We start from the raw sequence: 20,539 nt of genomic DNA, 5'->3' as shown, positions 1-20,539 counted from the left end.
CAAATAAAATAAATAATTGTTTTTGGTAAGAGTGTAAATAATCGAACCCAAGTCATCTTTGTGGCAAGCAGTAGTTCTGCCACAGTGCCATGCCTTTGTTGAAACTGCTTCGGTAAAAAATAAATAATTAAATAAATTATATGAATGTTGTCTAGTGGCAGGAGTGCCTTTAACGCATCTAATATTACGTGGGAAAAGCATAACATTACATCAGGCAACATGAATTGTGCAACGAGTAATTTGCAAAAGGAAGATTTATGGCGTAGTGGGCACAGGGGTACTGTAGTTGCAGTAGGCATTTTACGATAGTTTGAAACGGCCATTGTTACACGCACAGCAAATTTGTTTCCTTGCAGCATAATAGATGCATAATTGAAACCAGGCTAGCATTTGACAAGGTGATGCATGTGCACGAGGCCTGATAACACTATCGCATACCACTCTTTAAGCCAAAGCTCATGCGTCTTCCAAGTATTTGTGATTTGTTCAAATTCTTTTTTCTTATGTATAAATTTGTTTGGTCTTTTCCCATAAATAATCAATTCACATTCAGCGTCCATCCAAGTGTTTTTTTCTTCGTCCTGTGTTTGCGCTGTTAATTTATCTGATACACGCCAACTAGCCTGTCTTTTGCCACTTGAAAGTAAAACTGGTATGTGCAAATAAACATGACAGGGACATGGAGAGAATGAACAAGGACAGTTTGCCACTTGTTCACTTCATGCATGCAAATTGCACCTGTGTAGCTAGAAGTGATTATAGACTGCCACCCCTGCCCTTAGACATAAAAGTTGCCATTGGCAATACAGAACTCGGAAGAGTTTCGAGTCGCACAAAATCAAGGATTGTGTCTTGGTTAAGCCACCATTTGATGAACTTCACTGTGTAAGTGACTCCGTACTCTCCTGTATATTATTGAATACCAGCTGAACTTTTGTTGCACTCATAGATACCCAGGAAGGCTCTATGAGACTGCTGCAAAGGCACTCGTTGTTGAATACCCTGTCCTTAGAGACACAATTGGTACTGGTTGGGTAAGTGAAATTTTTTACTATTTGGGCATATCGCAATGTCCACAGAAATTTTTGGCAAATTATGATAATGCTATCAGTTAAAAAGAAAAATTGACTGGAAAAGAAAACAGTGAAACTTATAAGATTGTTTGAATAACTATATTCTTTGTATTCTCGAGACATATCGGACTGTCACGGTGTTATTAAAATTGCATATTGTGTGTGCTGCGTGCTAGTTAGTAACGTTCTGGTGTCACGCGGAATACGCTATTTTACGTGCAATTTTCGAACCTGGCTTTTGGCATGTTTTGTCACTTCTAGAGCTAAGGAGTAGCTGGTGCCTCATTTGTGCACCAACATCTGCCGTCATGTCAATAAAAAAAGCAAAATGTATGTGTATGGAAAAACTAGGATTAAAGAATGAAAAAATTTGAGAGCTACAAGCTAAACATAGAATGTAGCACAAGCAAGTAACAAGTACTATTTTTTTTTGGGGGGGGGGGGTCAAGGAGCACAAGTGCACATTAGAATCGTGGTTTGCAGTATTTCTTGTTTTTTTTTTGTCATGTAAATGTGGTGTGCGTTGGAGTTTGGTAAGTCGGTAAGCTAATGTATGGGTCATTCAACGCCAACTTGTACGAGCCTTGGCGCTCGACCATTGCGATATCAACGGTGGACCATCCATATTAAGCAAGAAGTGGCCCGCCGAAATATTTTTGGGTGAAAAAAGGTCCTCAGGATCAATAAACAAAGTTCTTCACTGACTGACTGAGAGCAGCAAGCCACACATGAAGTTTTTTCGGAAAGCTTGAAACTTTAGCTTGTAACACGCGTTGTGAAAAAATCTGGTCTTTCTAAATTAAGTGAGGACAAAATTTTTCCTACAGAATGATGGTAGGCTTTTCACTAAAAAATAGGTTTAACAAACTTTTACGTTTGCATGGGTTTTTATGTTACCTTAAATATGGACAATATGGTTAATATTTGGGATTTTTTACAGATACAGTACATTCAGTGACACGCAATATTTTGTATTGAGTGTCAGAAACTTTTACTGTCACACAAAAAATAGTTTGAGACACATATACTGTCAAATGGCTTGCACAGCTGGCGACAAAGTTGCAAAAAAGGTAATTTTTGCTCTCGTTTAGTCGTAAATTTTACACTGAGGTTGTCCTAGTAAAATTATGCTAAATAGCGCATTTACTAGCAACATCAATTATCTACTTGTGGAGATAGTTTTATCAAATTACTTTTTGTTTTAAGAAAGTTAAATATTTGTGAAGTTGTGTACTACTGGTTCTTGCACGTGTTTTGTCATCGAAGAAACGCGTCTAGCAGTAAGTAAAACATACGTGGGCTCAAGTTCTGCCACGGAACATCTGGACTACATAATCACATAATCGTCGTCGTCCGTGCTTACTGTAATGTTTTATATTGAGTATTAGCCTGGGTCAGTGAGAAATGCGAGCCCTACTGGAGTGCGTTTAACCACATGCAGCTTCCATTGATGGCCCGCATTGTCTGCTTACGTAACAAGGGGTAATTAACACTCATGTGTGTGATACTTCGTTACCTGCACAATGATTTAAAAGTGGGAAAAGAAAAAGATATTTGTTGCTTGAATATACCAGATAAGTTGCACTTATGAACACACACAACCTTATACAAGTGATGATGTTTGACCAGTGCCATAGGTTGGTGCAAAATTACATATCCTTGATATAGCAACATATATTTTTATGAACCGTAGTGTTCTTCCCACTTTTAAGCGTTAAGAACACTCTGTTGTTGTGGTTGCAGATTGCAGCTTCATTTGCATCGGATGAAGGATCCTGCAGATGCTTAAAAATTTTTTTTTTGTAACTTCACAAATGCTTAAATAAGGCTCAGGGCTCTTTAATGAGATATCATGCATATTTTTAGTCCGACCACCAAGGTGATTTTTTTTAGGTTGAAGTCGAGGCTTTTTACAAAAAAAGCAAACTTTGCAATTTTTTACGGACAAACTTCTGAAGCATGATAGCCTAAATTTTCTTTTCTGTGGCATAGAAAACAGGCTGCCATTTTCTATTTAATTTATATTTTTGAATAGCCACATTTCTGAAAGAAACATTATCAAAATTTACAAATTTATTTGATTTTGCTTGCATGAAAAAAACTACACCTATTGATATACTTGAAGAATTCACTATTTTTTCAATCGCCTCACTTCATGAGCTTGCCGTGAAGACCAATTTATTGACTGCATCATGTAATAGGGGAAAACTGTTGTTTGATGCCCTCTAACCCAGTCGGTGCAAAGCTACAGATTCTTATCAATAATTAAAACTTCTTGTTGGGCTAGTTGGTGCATCTTGAGCAGTAAATAAAAGGCATCAACGAGACGCACACAAGAAGAGACAAGGCGTACGTCTTTGTCTCTCCTTGTGTGCATTTCATTGACACCTTTTATTTACTACTCTCATATATCGGCAGGAAAATTCTTGGCAACAGAATAAATGAGCAGAATGAGTTTTGAACTTGAAGGAAAGCGTGGAAATTTTTTCAGTCATATTTGAGATGGTTGGAAAAACATTGGGCGATTTGGCATGGAATGACTCAACAACCGAAATAACGCAACGTTTACTTACGTAGAATGGTAGACAATGGCTTAAATCACAGAAATTAAAATCACCCGAAAATGTCCTTTTTCAAAACTATTTTCAAACTTCAGGCTTTTGGAAAACCACATACGTTTCAGCAAAATTTTGGTGTAAAATGGAATGTGAAAAACCACGGAATTATTATTAAGAAATGCCCAAATATCAAGGTCAATATGGGCTCACTTTTATTGTCTTCACTTTAGCTGGTATGCAGCAATAGTTTTCTGAAATGCCGGTATTTTGCATGGTGTGCCGTGATTGTGATTTTTTTCTTCGAAATTCCTTCGACAGCCAGAGGAAATAGTACACTCATAATGTTGTAGTTCACGTGATTTTTGAAGATAATAAATATTGTGACCAAGGAGTGCATCATTCTTCAACTAGGTGCTCTTGAACTTCAGAAATTGGCAGTAAAGTGTATTTTTTCGATCAAAATTCGCATTTATTTTTTACAAAAATTGTTTCACGACATTATATCGAAACCACTGTTCTGGTACACCTGCAGCCAAGTAAATTTAACCAAAATTGTGAATGGTGACTGAGACCTAGTGTTTGGTCTTATCAAGACATGCCCTTGAGCAGCCTGTGTTGCAGAAAACCTGGGGACAGCGTTATTGAATGAAGAATCACCATCTAAGCAAAGAATAAAAATCACGCCTAAGCCAGAATCAAACCGAAGGATTCTGCATGGAAGCCAATTATTTTATCACAAAGCCATGCTGGTGCTTCAAACTGCTTCGGAAACGGCCCCATACAAGCGTCATGTGTGGGAAACACTGATTATGGTTATGGTGTTAGCTGTTCACATTTAAATTAGTCATCTGTTAGGCCAGTTGGTTCAGCATCTTATGTAGGGAAGTGTAGAAGCGGTTGAGAAGAAATGCACAGGAGAGAAAAACTCACTTGCTAGCAATATTTATTATGAAAAACTTCACGCTGCGAAAGTTTATTCCCTCATCATCAAATGTATTGTGCACTGATGCACATGTCTGTGTCATAGTTATTCTGGCCCGCCTAAAGGATTTTTCTTTCACACCTGCTGTTTACTCGACTTGTGACATTTGCTTCCGTGAAATGTGCTGTGCTACTGTATTTTCTTCAGTGCCCAGAAAGGTGCGCCCCGTCATTTTGGCCTTCAGGAAGATAACTTAGTGCTATAGCCTGTCTTAACAGCAGACTTTGAGAGCACTCTACTAATTACGGGGTGCCCCGTCCTGCGCATTGCAGAAAATGCGGTTGCTCAGCTTATTTCAGGGAGGCAGTGGTCACAAGTTGAGTAAACGGCAGGTGTTAGAGAGAAATTATCGAGGCGGGTCAGATTAACTATGAACAGACATGTGCATCAGTGCACCGTCAATACATTTGATGATGAAGAAATTAGTTTCCATGCAATGTAGCAATACTTTGTTGTCATTTTTTGGGAGTTATTGTGTTTTGACTGCGCTTGTACATTAACTTTGGTGATGGGAAGTTTTATAATAATATCACTTGTAATTGATTGGGCTTTGTGTCCTGTGCATTTCTCAACCGCTTCTGTGCACCCTTGCACAAAATGTCCGTTTTTTGAAATACGTCAACAACCACTACTTCTGTCATGTACATCATCACACTGTAGTGTGTACTTTTGTAATGAAAGTGATATCTGTGCTTGAGTGTCTACGTTACATTTTGCCATGAGCTGCCCTTTACACGTCAGTGTAAGCGACGTGCCTGGCAAGCTTTCGATATGCACTCGGCTATACTCAATATAAACAAAGATATTTATGCACACTGTAACACTTGTCTCAAAGCAAGAAAATGCACCATAAGGTGCTACTCGCTGACGACTCTGCATGAAATCAACTTTACAGGATGTGTAAAATCTGCCGCTATTTGTTTATCACTGTTGATCTGGTCTTTATTTGTTGATGTAACTCGGCAATGATTAGGCAATATCAAACTTGTATAGGGGCAAGAGGGAGTTTAGCAAGAGAGTTTAAAGGGACGCTAAAGAGTAAAACGATTTTCCTCGCATTAGTAAAGTAGTCTTCCACGATAACAAAACATCGCGCTTGTTGTGAGAATACTCTTAATAAGCGAGAAAATGTGAAAAACAATAAAATGCCAGTGGTGACGCCACATTCAAATTCCTGCACCATTTGCTGTGACTTCACATATTTTGATGCTAAGTAGCTCCTAAGTGGTGAAAATGAAGTTCTTCGTCCTCTGAGGGTGGCATAGACTTAACATACACTCAAACCTCTTTATAACGAACACGGATATAACGAATTACCGGTTATAACGAAGTAAATGAAGAATAGTCTTGTCATAGCCACAGTCTTACAAATAAACGTTTGTAACGAATTTTCGGATATAACGAAGTTATTTTCGTGGCAGATGCGACTTTGTTATAATGAGGTTTGAGTGTACCAAGTTTGAGGAAATTCCGTTGAGCCAGTGGCACCAAAATACATTTTTTTGACGACATATTGAGCGCTAAGAGACAGGGACATGAGAGAGTGGACAACACAATGCGCTAACTTCAACAATTTTTATTTTCAGGAAACGCCAACCTATATATCCGTGCACAGTGGCGCCACCAGTCTATCCACTAGCCAAGCAGAAAAGCCCTTTCCCGATCTAACAGGTCAACTGACGGTGCACTTACACATGTGTCACCTTTGCGAAAGATAGCATCAGCTTCAATTATCTCTCGCACGTCTTTATCTTTATGCTTTGCCAGTACACTGCAGGATGCGTACATAGGTGTGCAACCACATTCTACGCAATGCACTGACAAATGGCCATAATTATTCTTGTTTTTAACATTAAGCTCGTGTTTACGAGGATGATCGTTAAGGCATCTACCCGTCTGACCTATACATATACCACCACATGTCAGCGGAAGCCCATAGACCACTCCTTGAACACAATCCACAAAATGTTTGCGATGGTTCTAGGAGCACCCGACAGCAGGCCTGCGGTGGCGAAGCATAAAGATAAAGACGTGCGAGAGATAATTGAAGCTAATGCTATCTTTCGCAAAGGTGACACACGTGTAAGTGCACCGTCAGTTGACCTGTTAGATCGGGAAAGGGCTTTTCTGCTTGGCTAGTGGATAGACTGGTGGCGCCACTGTGCATGGATATATAGGTTGGCGTTTGCTGAAAATAAAAATTGTTGAAGTTAGCGCATTGTGTTGTCCACTCTCTCATGTCCCTGTCTCTTAGCGCTCAATATGTCGTCAAGTTCCGTTTACCAACAAGCCCAAAAAATGGCACTACCAAAATACAATATGCTTTGAAATATTTTACATCACGTGCGCACATAAAATTTAAAAATGAAATTTTGAACTCAATTTTCTCCTCTATCATTACACCTATGATGGTGAAATAAATTACGCTATAGCTCTCAGAGCACAATTTATCAATCTAAACAAATTCATTGTTTCTCTTTAGTGTCCCTTTAATATGTTGCACCTAACATCATGTTTCTTTTTATCTCAAATATTTGTTTATGTAGCATGAACTTCAATGAGACCACTAAGTAATCTCTATGTAAATAGTCTTCCAAAGTCCATATGCTTATTTGCAGGACTCTTGGAAAGTATCCATCCAGTATAAATTCGGGTACATGCGAAGAACTCTGAGTACTGTGCCTGCTGTACAGGCAGCCAAGGAGGCCTACGGAAAACGGAAACCTCAAGATAGTGCCGTTGCTGCACAAACTAAACGGCAACGCCGCGTGGTAGCAATTTCTGTTTTTAAGTTCATTTCAATGTTTTACAAGTAACATTTGCATGTGGCTTAGCTCGCTAATAACAGTCTACGGCTTCATCATCGCTTGAGTAAGTGAAGTGTTTTAGCACTAAAACGGCACTCCGCATGAGCTGTCTTTTTCTGTTTCAACAAGCCCCATTTGAAAAAAAAAATGGGGTGTGGGGGTGTGAATGACATAGGTAGCAGCATGTTGCCCTAATTCTAGGAGGACGATGGTTGCCTTATACAAGTGTTCATGCGACTTTTTTTTTTTTACCCTGTTAGACAACAAGCATCCCATGTGATGACCATGATGAAGATGTTTTAATGGGACACTTGGAATTCATGTCCAAAGAGATCTCGAGGCGTGCTCCGGACCTCCAGAAAATTGAGCGAATCAATGAAACAGACACGTTTCTTCGAGGAGGTCGTGGATGAAAGATACACTGCCAACAACAGCTGAGATACTTGAAAAGTATCCCGCTTTAGGAAATGTTGAGATGGTCAGTATAATGTGAATGCAGCATCTGCATTGCATGCTTTCACTTACGATATTTACCAGCTGTCTTTTTGAAACTTGGATAGGTTTTCAAAAGTAGCTTGTAAACAGGTTAGTGGGTCTTTAGCTGTACTACATTGAAGCAGGCATTGCTTGCACAACAGTACTATGGTCAAGTTTTTAAGGAATTATTCATTCATTCTTTACTGACTTAAAGCCTCATTGTAATGTTAAATGCATGCAGAGGAGCAGGAGGCTGTCTGCTTAGCTATTTCGAGCATATTTCTGCTTTCCAGACCACTGGCTCCAAAACTGTTTTAAAATTTAAATATGTTGACACTCCAACAAAGTTTACCAAAAAGCGTCCTGTGGATGGTTCGATACGATCATTATACAGTCCCAAATCCTTGACTACCAGGCTTATGAAAGCAGAATACTAGCGCGAAAACACATGAAGAAAAGAGTGGACGACACACTGCGCTTCTCACAACATAGTTTATTGCTGCAGCTGTAACTTGCGCTTAAATACATGTAGGTGCAACTCCTCATGTATATAATCAAGTGCATGTTACGCACCTTCATGTTTTTTTTAATTAGGTGTATGTTACGGCTGCAGCAATAAACTATGTTGTAACAAGCGCAGTGTGTCGTTCACTCTCCTGTCCATGTGTTCTCGCGCTAGTATTCTACTGTCATGAATTTCCAACAAGCCTAAGCTGCTACCCTTGTTATGAAAGCACATGGCACTAACTCCTGGCTTTTTTATTTATTTTTTGTTTGTTTGACAAAGCATTTTAATTGATTTCATTTCAGAGGGCAAACACTGGCCGACATGTAAAATAATAGCATGTTTACGCAACCATTCCAGAATAGCAGTAGCAAAACAGATTGCAGTAAATGACTCGTGCATTGAGACAACTTTGTCTGCTTAGTTTTATATATTTGCTTTTGCATTTATTTTTCTTTTTTTTTTACTCATGATGGCTGTCAGTTACAACAGAACTCTTCGAGAATGTGTTATGATGTTGCCCAAAAAAATAATTTTCGGTAGCAAAAAACACGTGGTGTTGATGATTTGAATAGGCTTGTTTAAATATTTGAATTAGGCTTGTTTAAATATTTGAATCAATTTTTTTTTTCGTGCTCAAATTTGGACAAATCTGAAAATGCATCAAGATATATTGGGCATTGTCCATTCGCATTCACTCTGATGTAAGCACTGAAATGACGCCATAAACTGCATTTGAAACATTTTTTTTAGGTTAGTATCATTCTGACAACAACTATGCCTGCAGAAGCAAATAAACTTGCTTTTGATCAAATAAGCCACTTCGCGATATAAAAAATTTTTAATGTGTTCAGCCAAAAAAATTGGGACCTGCTCTGTAAATATCTAGATACACCCATGTGTGTTTTTGTTTTCTCTGTGACGAATTGACTGCCAAGTGTCTTTTTGACCTTCATTGCATTTTTATGTTAGCTGGAAACTTGTTGCCCAGATTTATAATTGGAAATTGATTTAAATATACTTCTATGATTATAGCTTCATGAAGAATTTACAGCAATAACAGGCATCAAGATGGAAAAAAAGCTGTTGGAATTTTTCAACAACTTTGGACCCAGGATTCTGGAGCTACTAAAAACTCGCCATTCAACAAAGGACCTGGTGAAGCAGCTCGAGGAGGAGCTTGAAGAACTGGAAGGCGATGGCCGTAAATGTAAGTATGTAAAGTATGTTCAGTCATTCTAGGTTCTCCTTGTGTTACTACTGTGATTTTGCAATAACAATCCTTTTCCAGGTCGATTTGCAGTTGCCTTAATAGAACTCCTCCCACTGCTGCTGAAAGAGAAGCCGAAATTTCTGAGGGGCCCTGTAAGTGACTTTACATTTCATTTAGTAAAGTGATTAGTAAAGTAAAGCATATTGAAAAGGAAACAGCACAATTCATTTTGCAGAGAGACAGTGGTAAAGGGAACGATAGAAACTTTTGACATAAATTTCATTGCACCATAAAAGTTTATATGTTAAGGAAAACCCTATTATAATAAACACTAAAGCGTGACATGACATTTTGGCATGACCATGCCTGCTTCTTTAGAAATGAGCATTCCTTCTGCATCTGTTTGTCGCAGAGGGAATTGTCATTTCTAGATGAGCACGTGCGGTCATGCCAGAAGGTCATGTCGTGCTTTAGTGTTTCCGTTAAGTTTTCTCTTAATATATTGCCATGCGTATTATCTTGATGTATTCGGGTTTCACCCGCAATGTTTGTTTACAAGACTCCGCCCAGACCACGGCGCGATGTGTTGGAAGCTTCACAATTGTTGTAGATCATTCCGTTATGATTGCGCACTGGACACCAATAGTCTCGCTTCGTCGAGTGATTACGCGGCCACCATTGATAATGCTGGAATCTTCGATCGCACATGTATAAAAACAAACGTGCTTTACCGCCTGTAAGTTGACCGACGGACATCGCTTTGTTTGCCACTAACAGTGCAATGTACAGCCGCGGCCACGTCTGCGTATAGCGCGCGAGCAGCCGGCCTTGCTCTGCGGCACGACACCTTGTGGCCGTTGCGGGTTGTGATGTCGCGTGCACAGGAGCATGCGCAGCTTTACAGACATGCAGGCCTGCTTTGCACAGGTGAGAATGGTGGAAAGTGTGCCTGTTTAGCCGAAGATCCGCGATCCCTCAGGGCGCTTTTGTCACATCTATTTCATAAAACGAAGCGCATTTTGATGGATATAGCGAGCCTGCATCAGCGATGCAAGCTTTGTGGCTTTTTTGAGGCATGCGATTATATGAAGATATGATGATGCCAACAGCTGCATAAAAAAAAAAAGTCTAGACGGCCACAGAATCAAAACGGCCACAAAGAGTGCGTTGTTTTGCAGCGTGTGTTATCAGTCGAAACGCGCCTCTTCTTATGAAATAGATATGACCACAGTGCCTTGAGCGAGCGCGGATTTTCGGTTAAACAAGCACACCTGCCAACGTTGTCGCCCGTGCAGAGCAGGCCTGCACGCCTGTAAGGCCGCGCATGCTCCTGTGCACGCGGCGTCACAACCCGCAACGGCCGCAAGGTGTCAAGCCGCAGAGCAAGGCCGGCTGCTCGCGCGCTATACGCAGACGTGGCTGCGGCTGTACATCACTTGCAAAGTGTCTTTTCCTTCCGCGGCCACAAGTTCAGCCAAATAAAGATTTAATCTTCGACAGCTCGACTGCTTCCTTCGTCCGCATCACGACCCCGTGACAATACATACGTTTCGTGTGCAGTGAAATTTCAGTCAGAAGTCAACTCTCATTTGTGTTGTTTCTTTTATTATTCGTTGTCACCATTTGAAAAAATTTTGCTGTTTTCAATTTTTTAGCATTTTGATTCTGCTAATGGCTAATACTAATGTATACTTTTACAGGACATCTACCCTGCTCTTCGTTTTGAGGGAACAAGTATCAGAGAGGCCGAAGAAATGACCGTAGTGTTTGAGGCGTTCAACATTCATGTCGTCGATGTTATAGCCGGCATGACGGCTATCATGGAACTCTATTGGGTACTAGATGTCATGTACTCGGAGAGTAACAAAAACACCTTAACGCTCCTCGAGTACTTTTGTGGACTACCAAGTGTGCCCAGAGCACCACTACTTTTAAGGACGATTTCGTCGATCAAGAGTTGATCTGACAGCAATGTGCAATAAGCAGAACTGATATAATAAAGATTGAAGTGTGTGGATCACATGCTGAAAGTTATGTCTTTATGGCATGTTAGACGATGAAACTTGTGGTTTTCGTCATGTCTGCAGAAAGCCTTTCACCAACAACATGCACAAGAGCGCCAGTTGTCGAGCCGCACTTCACCTATATTTGGGATCCTCTCATTATCTGAGGTTTCCTGCACTTTACCGTGCAACTAAAGCAGTCGGAGAGGGAGTAGCGATTAGTATGTTACTGAAGTTTCTAAGTTCGTAATATTTTTATCAAGTAGTGTGGGACGTGTTAATATTTGCACTTAGTAAGTGGTTAGGGTCAATTACTAACTGGTTGCTAAGAGGGTAGTATCTGTTACTAAAATGCTGCTTGCTTCAGTTACTAAGAGGGTAGTATCTGTTACTAAAATGCTGCTTGCTTCAGTTACTAAGAGGGTAGTATATGTTACTAACATGCTGCTTGCTTCAGTTACTAAGAGGGTAGTATCTGTTACTAACATGTTGCTTGCTTCAGTTACTAAGAGGGTAGTATCTGTTACTAACACACTGCTTGCTGCAGTTACTAAGAGGGTAGAACCTGTTACTAAGAGGGTAGTATCTGTTACTAAGATACTGCTTACTTCAGTTATAAGAGGGTAGTACTTGTTACTAGCATGCTGCTTGCTTCAGTTACTAAGGGGGTAGTATTTGTTACTAACATGCTGCTTGCTTCAGTTACTAAGAGGGTAGAACCTGTTACTAAGAGGGTAGTATCTATTACTAAGAGGGTAGTATCTGTTACTAAGATGCTGCAACTTCTGTTACTAAGAGGGTAGCAGCTGTTACTAAGAGGGTAGCAGCTGTTACTAAGAAGGTAGTATCCGTTACTAACATCCTTGCTTAGTAGCGGTTACTAAGCCTCTTGTTACTAACTCCAGTTACTAAGAGGGTAGTAACATATGTGACAAGCACTTAGTAAGTGAAACTTAGTAAGTATTACAACCTTTTTTTTAAGAGTGTAGAGCATTCGGAAATGCGGCCGCCACGGTCGGGATTCGATCGCGCGACCTGCGGGTCAACAGTCGAGCACCATAACTACTAGACCACCGTGACAGGTATAGGTTATTAGTGCCACGAGCAGCGAGTGACAGTTTTGTTTTTCTTCCAGGCACTTCCGGTCGAGCACTTACTTCCGGTGTTTCGAATATATGTGTGGATGGAAATACTTTATTGTGATGGGTGCAAAATTTTATTGAATATTTAGAAAAAGTTTTGCAGAAAATAACACTATTGTGAAATCGACGTTTTGGTTCCAGTTAAAAGTTATATTGGGTACGTAGGATATCGGAGCGTAAGATGACCTTATTAAAGTGCGAATTAACTGTCAGGATAATTAGTGAAGATTAACTGAACGAGGCCACTGAAAGGCCAGACGCTTTCCTTGTGAGCAGCTAGGATCCTTGCGGCACCTGTCGGAACATATCTCAACCACGTGCTTCTTTCTGCGTGGCCTCTGAGATCCACTTTGGCAGTCCAGCGAAACCCAAAGGTAACCCAAGGAATACACCAGCACACATGAACACCGAGGTGCGCGTGCGGCTACTAGACACCAAAGTCAAGGGTTAGGGTCACCTCCAATTTCTTCCACTGAGCGGCCGTGGTTTAGCTTATGATCTCTTTGGCTTGTGTGTTGAGAACAAGAGGAAACAATTCAGTCCTTCTCGCACACTGGTTACAGTACTGCGGAGGCTACGGGGCTAAGCAAGCCAATAGGAAAAATAAAAATTCGTCACGATGGATTCATCCGCGCCGCATCGTCTACTTGGTGTCCCCATAGCGTCTGCGCTCCCGCGTTGCTCGAGTAAAGTAAACATAGCTCACGGCAGCAAAAAACGCTCTCAGCGTTATGAAGCAATGGCAGCGCCGGAAAACAACAATGTCGCAGCATCCTTGGAAGCTGGTTTCTTCCGAATCGAATTTGTAAAGTCGTCGTCGTGCGCGTTGTGACCCGTAAGTTCTAAATCGACGCTTGTGTTTGCGTAATATTTGCGTCCTGACGGTTTGACAGCTATGTTTTGGTGTCTGTTTCGTAGTGTTTGACAGATTCATCCTAAAATTTTCGGGGGACAAGGGTTGAATTATTGAATTGATGAAATCACGCTTATTACACATTGTAATGCGCCGATGGCGCTGTGGTGTAAATGGGACAAGGCTTGGTAGGTGTGGCTGAAGACACAGCTGATCTCAATAGTAAGGACAAAACATACCTGACATTTTGTCCTCAACGTTAGATAACACAAAGCGATAGCCGATTCCACCGTTTATTTATTGCTGTCAGGACAGCGGGCAAATAGCAAACGTGAGTTCGTATCGAAGCGGGCGATCACGTCTGCTTGGGAGGTGCCACGTTGCTTCGCTAATACATTGACTGGCGGCTACCGATAATATACTGAAAAGCACATTACGTATATGCTATTCTTTAGCGTATCGCGTGTCGCTGAGATCAAGGACGTGCCAAACAAACAAAGTCGTTTTAACATTCCCGATTATTCATCGTATCTTAGCGCAATATGTGTTCAGCAGAAGTAGTTAATGATTTAGAGCACTTGATGACTTGGTACTCTACTACGGGAGCACGTACATAATAACATATTTTAGGGGCCAAGCACCTTAGGGTCTTGGCGTGTCGGCGGGCATCGTCCTGTCCTGTTCATTTTGCTTGAGCCCAAGAGCCCATAGTCAGCGCTCGCCGTGTAACGAGAGAGAGCGAACGGCGCGCGTTGACTATAGAAACGCTCTTTCTGCGATGAACGCTGAACCACCAGCTCGCAAGGAACGAGAACGGGCCCTCGTCCGCAAGAGACAACGCCCACGCAAGCAGCGTCTGCTAGCGAGTTTCTTGATTGAAAAAAATCACAGCATATCCACGGAGTGAATGATGATGAGTGGGCGAAGCTGCGGAGGTTCATCGGTAAACCGTGAATCTTCCGTGAATTCTGCCCAGTACATCATCACCGACGTGAGATCGGGCGCGTTTATACTAAAGGTTCGATGAGAGTTATGACGACTTGCAGCTCACTTTAATTTTACATGTACGCTGTGAATTTTCATTGTTTAGAAAACCATTGCTTTAGAAAACATCTGGCGTCTTTCGTTATGCAGCTGGCGTCTTTTCGTTTTGCTTTAGAAACATCTGCCGTCTTTTAGTTTTGCTTTTAGAAAACATCTGGTGTCTTTCGTTGGTTTATTTCATCAATCAATGGCGTTTTGAACAAAATTTTTATTGCTTAATCACGTACAGGAGAAATCTCACCAGGCACTACCTTGGAGGTAAACAATGGCTGCTAATGAGAATGAGAGACAGAAGAAGTCGGCTTTTAGCTAACACCTACACTTCTACTTCTACTAACGTTTCCTACTGGAACATGCCAATGGCTGCTAATGGGGAATGAGAGACAGAAGAATTCGGCTTTTAGTTAACGCGCACGCTGCGAATTTTTTATTGTTCAACAACGCACAGGAGAAATCTCCCACCGGCACCACCTTGGAGGTCAAGATCTGGTACTAGCGTTACGACTGGGTACGCACTACGAGGGACGAACGGGTGCCGCTTTACGAAGCTTCGCCCCTAAAAAAACGTCTGCTCGCGCTGCACAACCCTTCACCGGCAAACCCGTATATATAGGCACTGGATCTTGACCTGCAATGTAGTGCCGGTGGGAGATTTCTCTTGTGCGTAGTTTAGCAATAAAGATTCGCAGCGTGCACGTTAACAGTGGACCGCGAGTCTCTGTGTCTAATCTTTCTTCTGTCTCTCATTGCCCACTAGCAGTGATTTTGCTGTTGGAAACACCAGCGCACACTGCTTGCTTCGCCCTTCCACAGGTTTCCCGTTAGTTTAGCTGTTTCATTATAGCGCCAACGGCCCGGAATGATTATTTCTTCATTGGCTTAAGAAAAAGTTTATTCCATGATATGACGCTACGAACACATGGGGAAGGTGTCTATTTAGAGACCAGATACCCCAGAGTGTCAACGCTCATGGAACCCACGTCAGGACAAAGCTGAACATTCAGACATAGGACAGGCAGATGCAAACAGGTTAAGATACTTGGCTTCCAGAAGCACACGCTATGCTTCCAGTTCCTCTTGTTTGTAAAAACAACGTCTCGTTCAATGGTATAGCAATCCACAAAATATTTATGCGCATATCATGAGCTCCACAATTGAGCGACGCTTCTTTTATTTCGAGATGCCGAAACAACGCAATATGAGGCCTAAGAAGGGTAAACACTCGCGCGATTTGCAATCAATGTAGATCGATTGTTCTCGCAGACCACTTTTTTTGTCAATTAAGGGAGAGCGAATTTAGCGCATGCTACCCGTAATGAACGCCGTGTGAACGCTGTATTTCACCTTTTTCATTTTCGTGTGCTGCCATTTGCCTTTTTGGTAGGGACTTGGTAAGGGCCGGGCAAGGGAGGATAAAATGGGCCGGGACAACTGCTATTACCAGAAGCAAGACCTCCGAGACGAAGAGACGTTTCGCGACTTTCCCGCTAGGGGAAGGACGCATGTTCCGGGGCATGGTGAAAAAAAAATTGGCGAAGCTTGCACTAAGCCGCGCAAGGCTTGAAACAGCGAAACTGGACGAGTCTGAAGGCTAATCTGCTTGCTTCTAGGTTGTTTCTAGGCCTTAGATAGGTGATGCAGGTTGTTTAGAGGTAGTTCTAGGACGTTGTTAGGCTTTAGCTAGGTGATGCTAGGTTGTCTGAACGCTGATTTTCAGCGCAGAGAGGTTCGAGTTGAACCACAGAGTGTCACAGTCACGACACGGATGCCCAACCTCCAGAGAGAGGAACTCCCGCTGAAACCAGGCCTTCGCACCTTTCATGGATCTACGCGCACGTCGTCGTTTGCGTAGCCCTTCCATTGCTTCGGGGTCTTCTCGCAGCCGCTGTCGCCTTTCCCGTTCCCTAGTATTCTCTCGTACGTACTCGGTGTCTGCGGCTCGGCGCCATCGCTTCACAGCCATTTGTTGTTGGGCTGCCTGTTTTCTTCATTTTTAGTGGACCAGTGGTGAGTAGAGGGATTTACCCAATTTCTGTGGCTGGTACCCTCTTATGATGAAGGATAGTTTTAAAGACGATAGTCTTTCTTGGGATACTTAAACGGAGAAATTTTGGTCCGTGTTTCTGTTTTTCGGCACGTCACTCGATTCAGCCACCCGGCCAAAGTTGAACCACTTGCTTACCGCCCACACAGCTTGAACTGGTACGGCTGTTCATACTTGTGAGCGTTGTCGATCAAAAAGTAAATGTTACACATATCTGAGGCGCAACATCACTAGGTAAGTATTAGGTGGTGTGTTCCTTTAATAGAAAATGCATACAACCATAATTCTAAAGACCCTAGTTTCTTAAGCTGCGCTGAAAATGCGACGGCGCTGAAACTTGCCTTCCTCCGGGCCCTCTGCACGAGCTCATTGTTGTGTTTCGGTTTCGGTTCTGTATTGCACTGTACGAATGCCATGGGGCGCCGCTCTGGCATACCTGTTTTACCCAGTCTACGTGTAAATAAAAGAGTGTGGAGAGTACTCGTTGAGTGCGAACGTTTCTTCTGCTTCAGCGCTTTGCGCCAACCCGCGTGTTCGGGCTGGCTGGCGTCCCCGCCGGTCGCGTTGGTCACCGCTGGTCTTCGCCTGCTGCTGCGCCGGAACTACCAGCCCGCAACACAGCACTCATCTTTCCCGACGTATTGCCAGATGGAGTCCATATCTCACGCAGCGCCTCTTCTATCGTCTTTAGACGGCATTTGCAGCGAAGCACACAGATACGCGGCCAATTTTTTACCTCCTTCATTTTTTAGTGGACCGGTGGTGAGTAGTGGGATTAAACCAATTTCTGTGGCTCAAACCCGTTTATGATTGTGATAGCTTTTTTTGGTTCGTCGGACAAGAAACGATTCGCTAAACGGCATCGCTGTTCAGATGGCGGGCTGCGTCCGTGTTTTCTACTTGAGAGATAATAAAACTTTATTTTACGACCAGCCGCGCCGTTCTCTTCGCCCATAGGTGGACGAGTTCCGCACTCCAGGTAGCCATGGCTTGCAACCTTAAGAAAGACAAAAGGAAATGGGCTGATTCATTTTCTACGAGAAGCACTTTGAGACAGGACACAGTACACAACATTGAGATAGGTATGTTTGTTTTACTTTATACGTAGTCGTTCTTTTTTTTTTTTGCGTGCGCGCGTGAGAAAGTCGCTCCTTTCACGTGTATCAAACGCTAAACGGCGTCTGCGTCTTTAAGTGAGCGCATACCTCGCTCCGGCTGTTCTGTCCGCTCACTTTATAAACTTGCGAGGAACTTTACCCGCAAATGGCTGCCTAAGCAGACAAAGCAAATAGTATTCAACGCTTATGCCGCGCAGGTATCGCTTTCCACGGCGGTACGAAACGTCTGCCATAGGACGGCGTCGCGGTACGAGTACATGTGCAGAAGCCCCGTCGACGTAGCTATCCATGTTTTGCTCAGAATAGGGCAGCTATTCTTAGTGGACATGTCAGTTTCGGCGGAGCGCATTCAGTCACTCGAGAAAGCGGCCAACCGTGACGTCATCGCGCTCTTGGCCGCGTCGACGCACCGAACACGCACAAAGCACTCCCAGCGTTAGAAGAAAGGAAATGGCCGAAACGTACACGAACACTTAAACGAACTCGACAAATTTGACCTTGCGTATGAGCCTGTCCCAGATGCTTGCGAACGGTGCATGGAATGTGCACAGACTTTCACAGTGCCTTAAGCGGAAGACCGCATTAAACTTAATTCGATTGTAATGTAGTCACAATCATAGTTCATGCACGGCCTCCGAGGTGGGCATTCTGTTCCACTCATTTGTCTCGAAAGTCGTAAAAGCCCCGTCACGTCAAAACGACGTTGCGGAAGTAGAACCGGAAACAGAGGATGCACTGCTCGTTAAGCTGTGACCAATCAGCGGCGGCCGAAATGGACAGTCCATTAACTGGACTGTTCGAGAATATCTCTCTACTCGTCCGCGACTACAGCGGAATATCTGACGTTTCTTAATGAGGTGTTTCATCTCCTGGGAGAACTTGTCAGTGTCCTGTCTACTGACTGTACCTCTGGCCATAGGCGTGCACACAGTGGAGGGAGGGTGGTGGGGGTGCCCCCCCCCCCCCATGGTCACCTAAGAGGATGGGGCGGGGGCAATATCTGCCTCATACTATGACATAATGAGGGGTTCGCCCCCTCGCTATGTCCGCCCCCTGATGGGAAACACTGCGCACGCCCATGCTTCCGACTCTCACTGCACACTCCGTAATGATACTCGTCAGATTATCATTCATTACGTCAACGCTAAGGTAGGTTTCCTCGGTTAGAGCAGAAGATTTGTTCTGGAGCTAGATCTGGAATTCCTGCACTTTCCCTTTCAGCGCTAACTCGTTAATTGGCTTCTTGCGGATCAGTTTCCGCACTTCCTTCCTCAAGTCTATTACGCTACAGGAACCTGAAGGCTTACAAAGAGGGTTCAACTTAAATTGAAGATGACGCAGCGAGCAATGGAAAGAGAAATGGTAGGTGGAACCTTAAGGGCGAAGAAAAGAGCAGAGTGGGTCAGGGAACAAACGGGTGTCGAGGACACATTAGTCGAAATTAGCAAGAAGAAATGGACATGGGCAGGTCATGTAGCGCGTAGGCAAGATAACCGCCGGTCATTAAAAGAAATAGACTGGATTCCAAGAGATGGCAAACGCGCGAGGAGAAGACAGAAAATTAGGTGGGCAGATGAGATTAAGAAGTTTGCTGGTATAACATGACCGCAGCAGCACGGGACAGGATTGGTTGACGGAACATGGAAGAGGCCTTTGGCCTGCAGTGCGCGCAGTCAGGCAGATGATGATGATGATAGCGGAATCTGTATATCGGGGGACGCTCCAACTCCTCCGGCCCCGATCACTCGGCTCAAGGCGCACGCGAGGCTCGGAGGGCGTAGCGCAAACCCGCAGGAGAGAGTTCTGAGCCATGTGTGTACGTCCCGCGGTACTCTGTCGGTATACACGCGGAACTAAGAGAATACAGGGGGAAGTAAACAAGACAGGAAGTGATGCACGTGGGTCGTCGATGCGTCCATGGCAGATGGAAGGAGGAAGAGAGAGAGAAGGCAACGCACTTTGCCGTAATGAGAGCGCATTTCCCCCACTTCGCCGCTTCCGAGTCGGCCGGTCCCCTATAAACACGAACCGCTCACTTCCCACACACTGATGGGACGGCGGCGACCCTTCGAAAAGGGTTCCTTTCTCCTGCTTCGCCACTTCTTTCTTTCTTTTATTCTCTTTTCTTTCTTTCTTTCTTTCTTTCTTTCTTTCTTGCGTTCTTCTCGTTCTTTTCTTCTCTTTCGTGATTTAGGGACTGACGGGCGGCGCTTATTCAGCGCTTTCTTTTTTCTGATCTGTCCATGAGACGCTGAAACAACAAACAGTCTTTCACGGCTGTCGGCGCCTGTGGACGCTTGAACGCGTGAGGCGGTCGCATGATGCTGTAGTACGTCGGTTCCAAACACGCTGATCTGCATCAGAGGGGAAAGACCTGGTATTCCGGTTGATGCCGCTCGTATACCGGAAGAAAACCGCCGTGCAAGCGAAATATATAATATTAATAGTTATATATATCTATTAGATATATATATATAATATATATATCTTCGTTTTCTGTCCTTCGCGCCATACCATGGTTGTGAGTTTGGCTTCCACCGGCGGCAACGGCGGCAAGTTGTCCTTTTCCATCACGTCCATATCTGTCGTACTCATAATCAATGCCCTTATATTAAAAACAGCACAATAACTTCTCCTACATTTTTTCAGTGGCTTCAACGTCTGGTGAATTTTTTCCTAATTAAAACTCTTACGTTTCTTTGTGACCTAAATGCTGTTAC

At 43.1% G+C, this 20,539-nt stretch overlaps 1 protein-coding gene and 1 long non-coding RNA gene across 2 annotated transcripts; both read left to right on the top strand.

The window, feature by feature from the left end:
• Window positions 1-960: 960 nt before the first annotated feature.
• LOC119399578 (uncharacterized) lies at window positions 961-7,500 on the top strand. The gene is made up of 2 exons (XR_005184901.2): window positions 961-1,034; window positions 7,232-7,500. It is a non-coding gene; the product is annotated as an uncharacterized LOC119399578 (long non-coding RNA).
• A 281-nt stretch (window positions 7,501-7,781) lies between these two features.
• On the top strand, window positions 7,782-11,635 carry LOC119399577 (uncharacterized). Its single transcript, XM_037666383.2, has 4 exons — window positions 7,782-7,898; window positions 9,438-9,612; window positions 9,694-9,767; window positions 11,316-11,635. Exons 1-4 carry the CDS (start codon window positions 7,830-7,832, stop codon window positions 11,574-11,576), a joined length of 579 nt encoding a protein of 192 aa, XP_037522311.1. The 5' UTR covers window positions 7,782-7,829; the 3' UTR covers window positions 11,577-11,635.
• Window positions 11,636-20,539: the final 8,904 nt, after the last annotated feature.

Source organism: Rhipicephalus sanguineus, chromosome 7, assembly GCF_013339695.2.
Source record: "Rhipicephalus sanguineus isolate Rsan-2018 chromosome 7, BIME_Rsan_1.4, whole genome shotgun sequence".
Taxonomy (NCBI): domain Eukaryota; kingdom Metazoa; phylum Arthropoda; class Arachnida; order Ixodida; family Ixodidae; genus Rhipicephalus; species Rhipicephalus sanguineus.
The sequence above is the reverse complement of the archived record's forward strand: the minus strand, read 5'-3'. Positions and strand labels throughout refer to the sequence as shown.

Bases quoted from the DNA above. Each gene is read 5' to 3' on its own strand.
- LOC119399577 (XM_037666383.2), top strand. From the start codon at position 7,830: ATGAAAGATACACTGCCAACAACAGCTGAGATACTTGAAAAGTATCCC. The intron at 9,613-9,693 runs GTAAGTATGTAA...ATCCTTTTCCAG, and splicing joins GGAAGGCGATGGCCGTAAAT to GTCGATTTGCAGTTGCCTTA. The intron at 9,768-11,315 runs GTAAGTGACTTT...ATACTTTTACAG, and splicing joins CGAAATTTCTGAGGGGCCCT to GACATCTACCCTGCTCTTCG.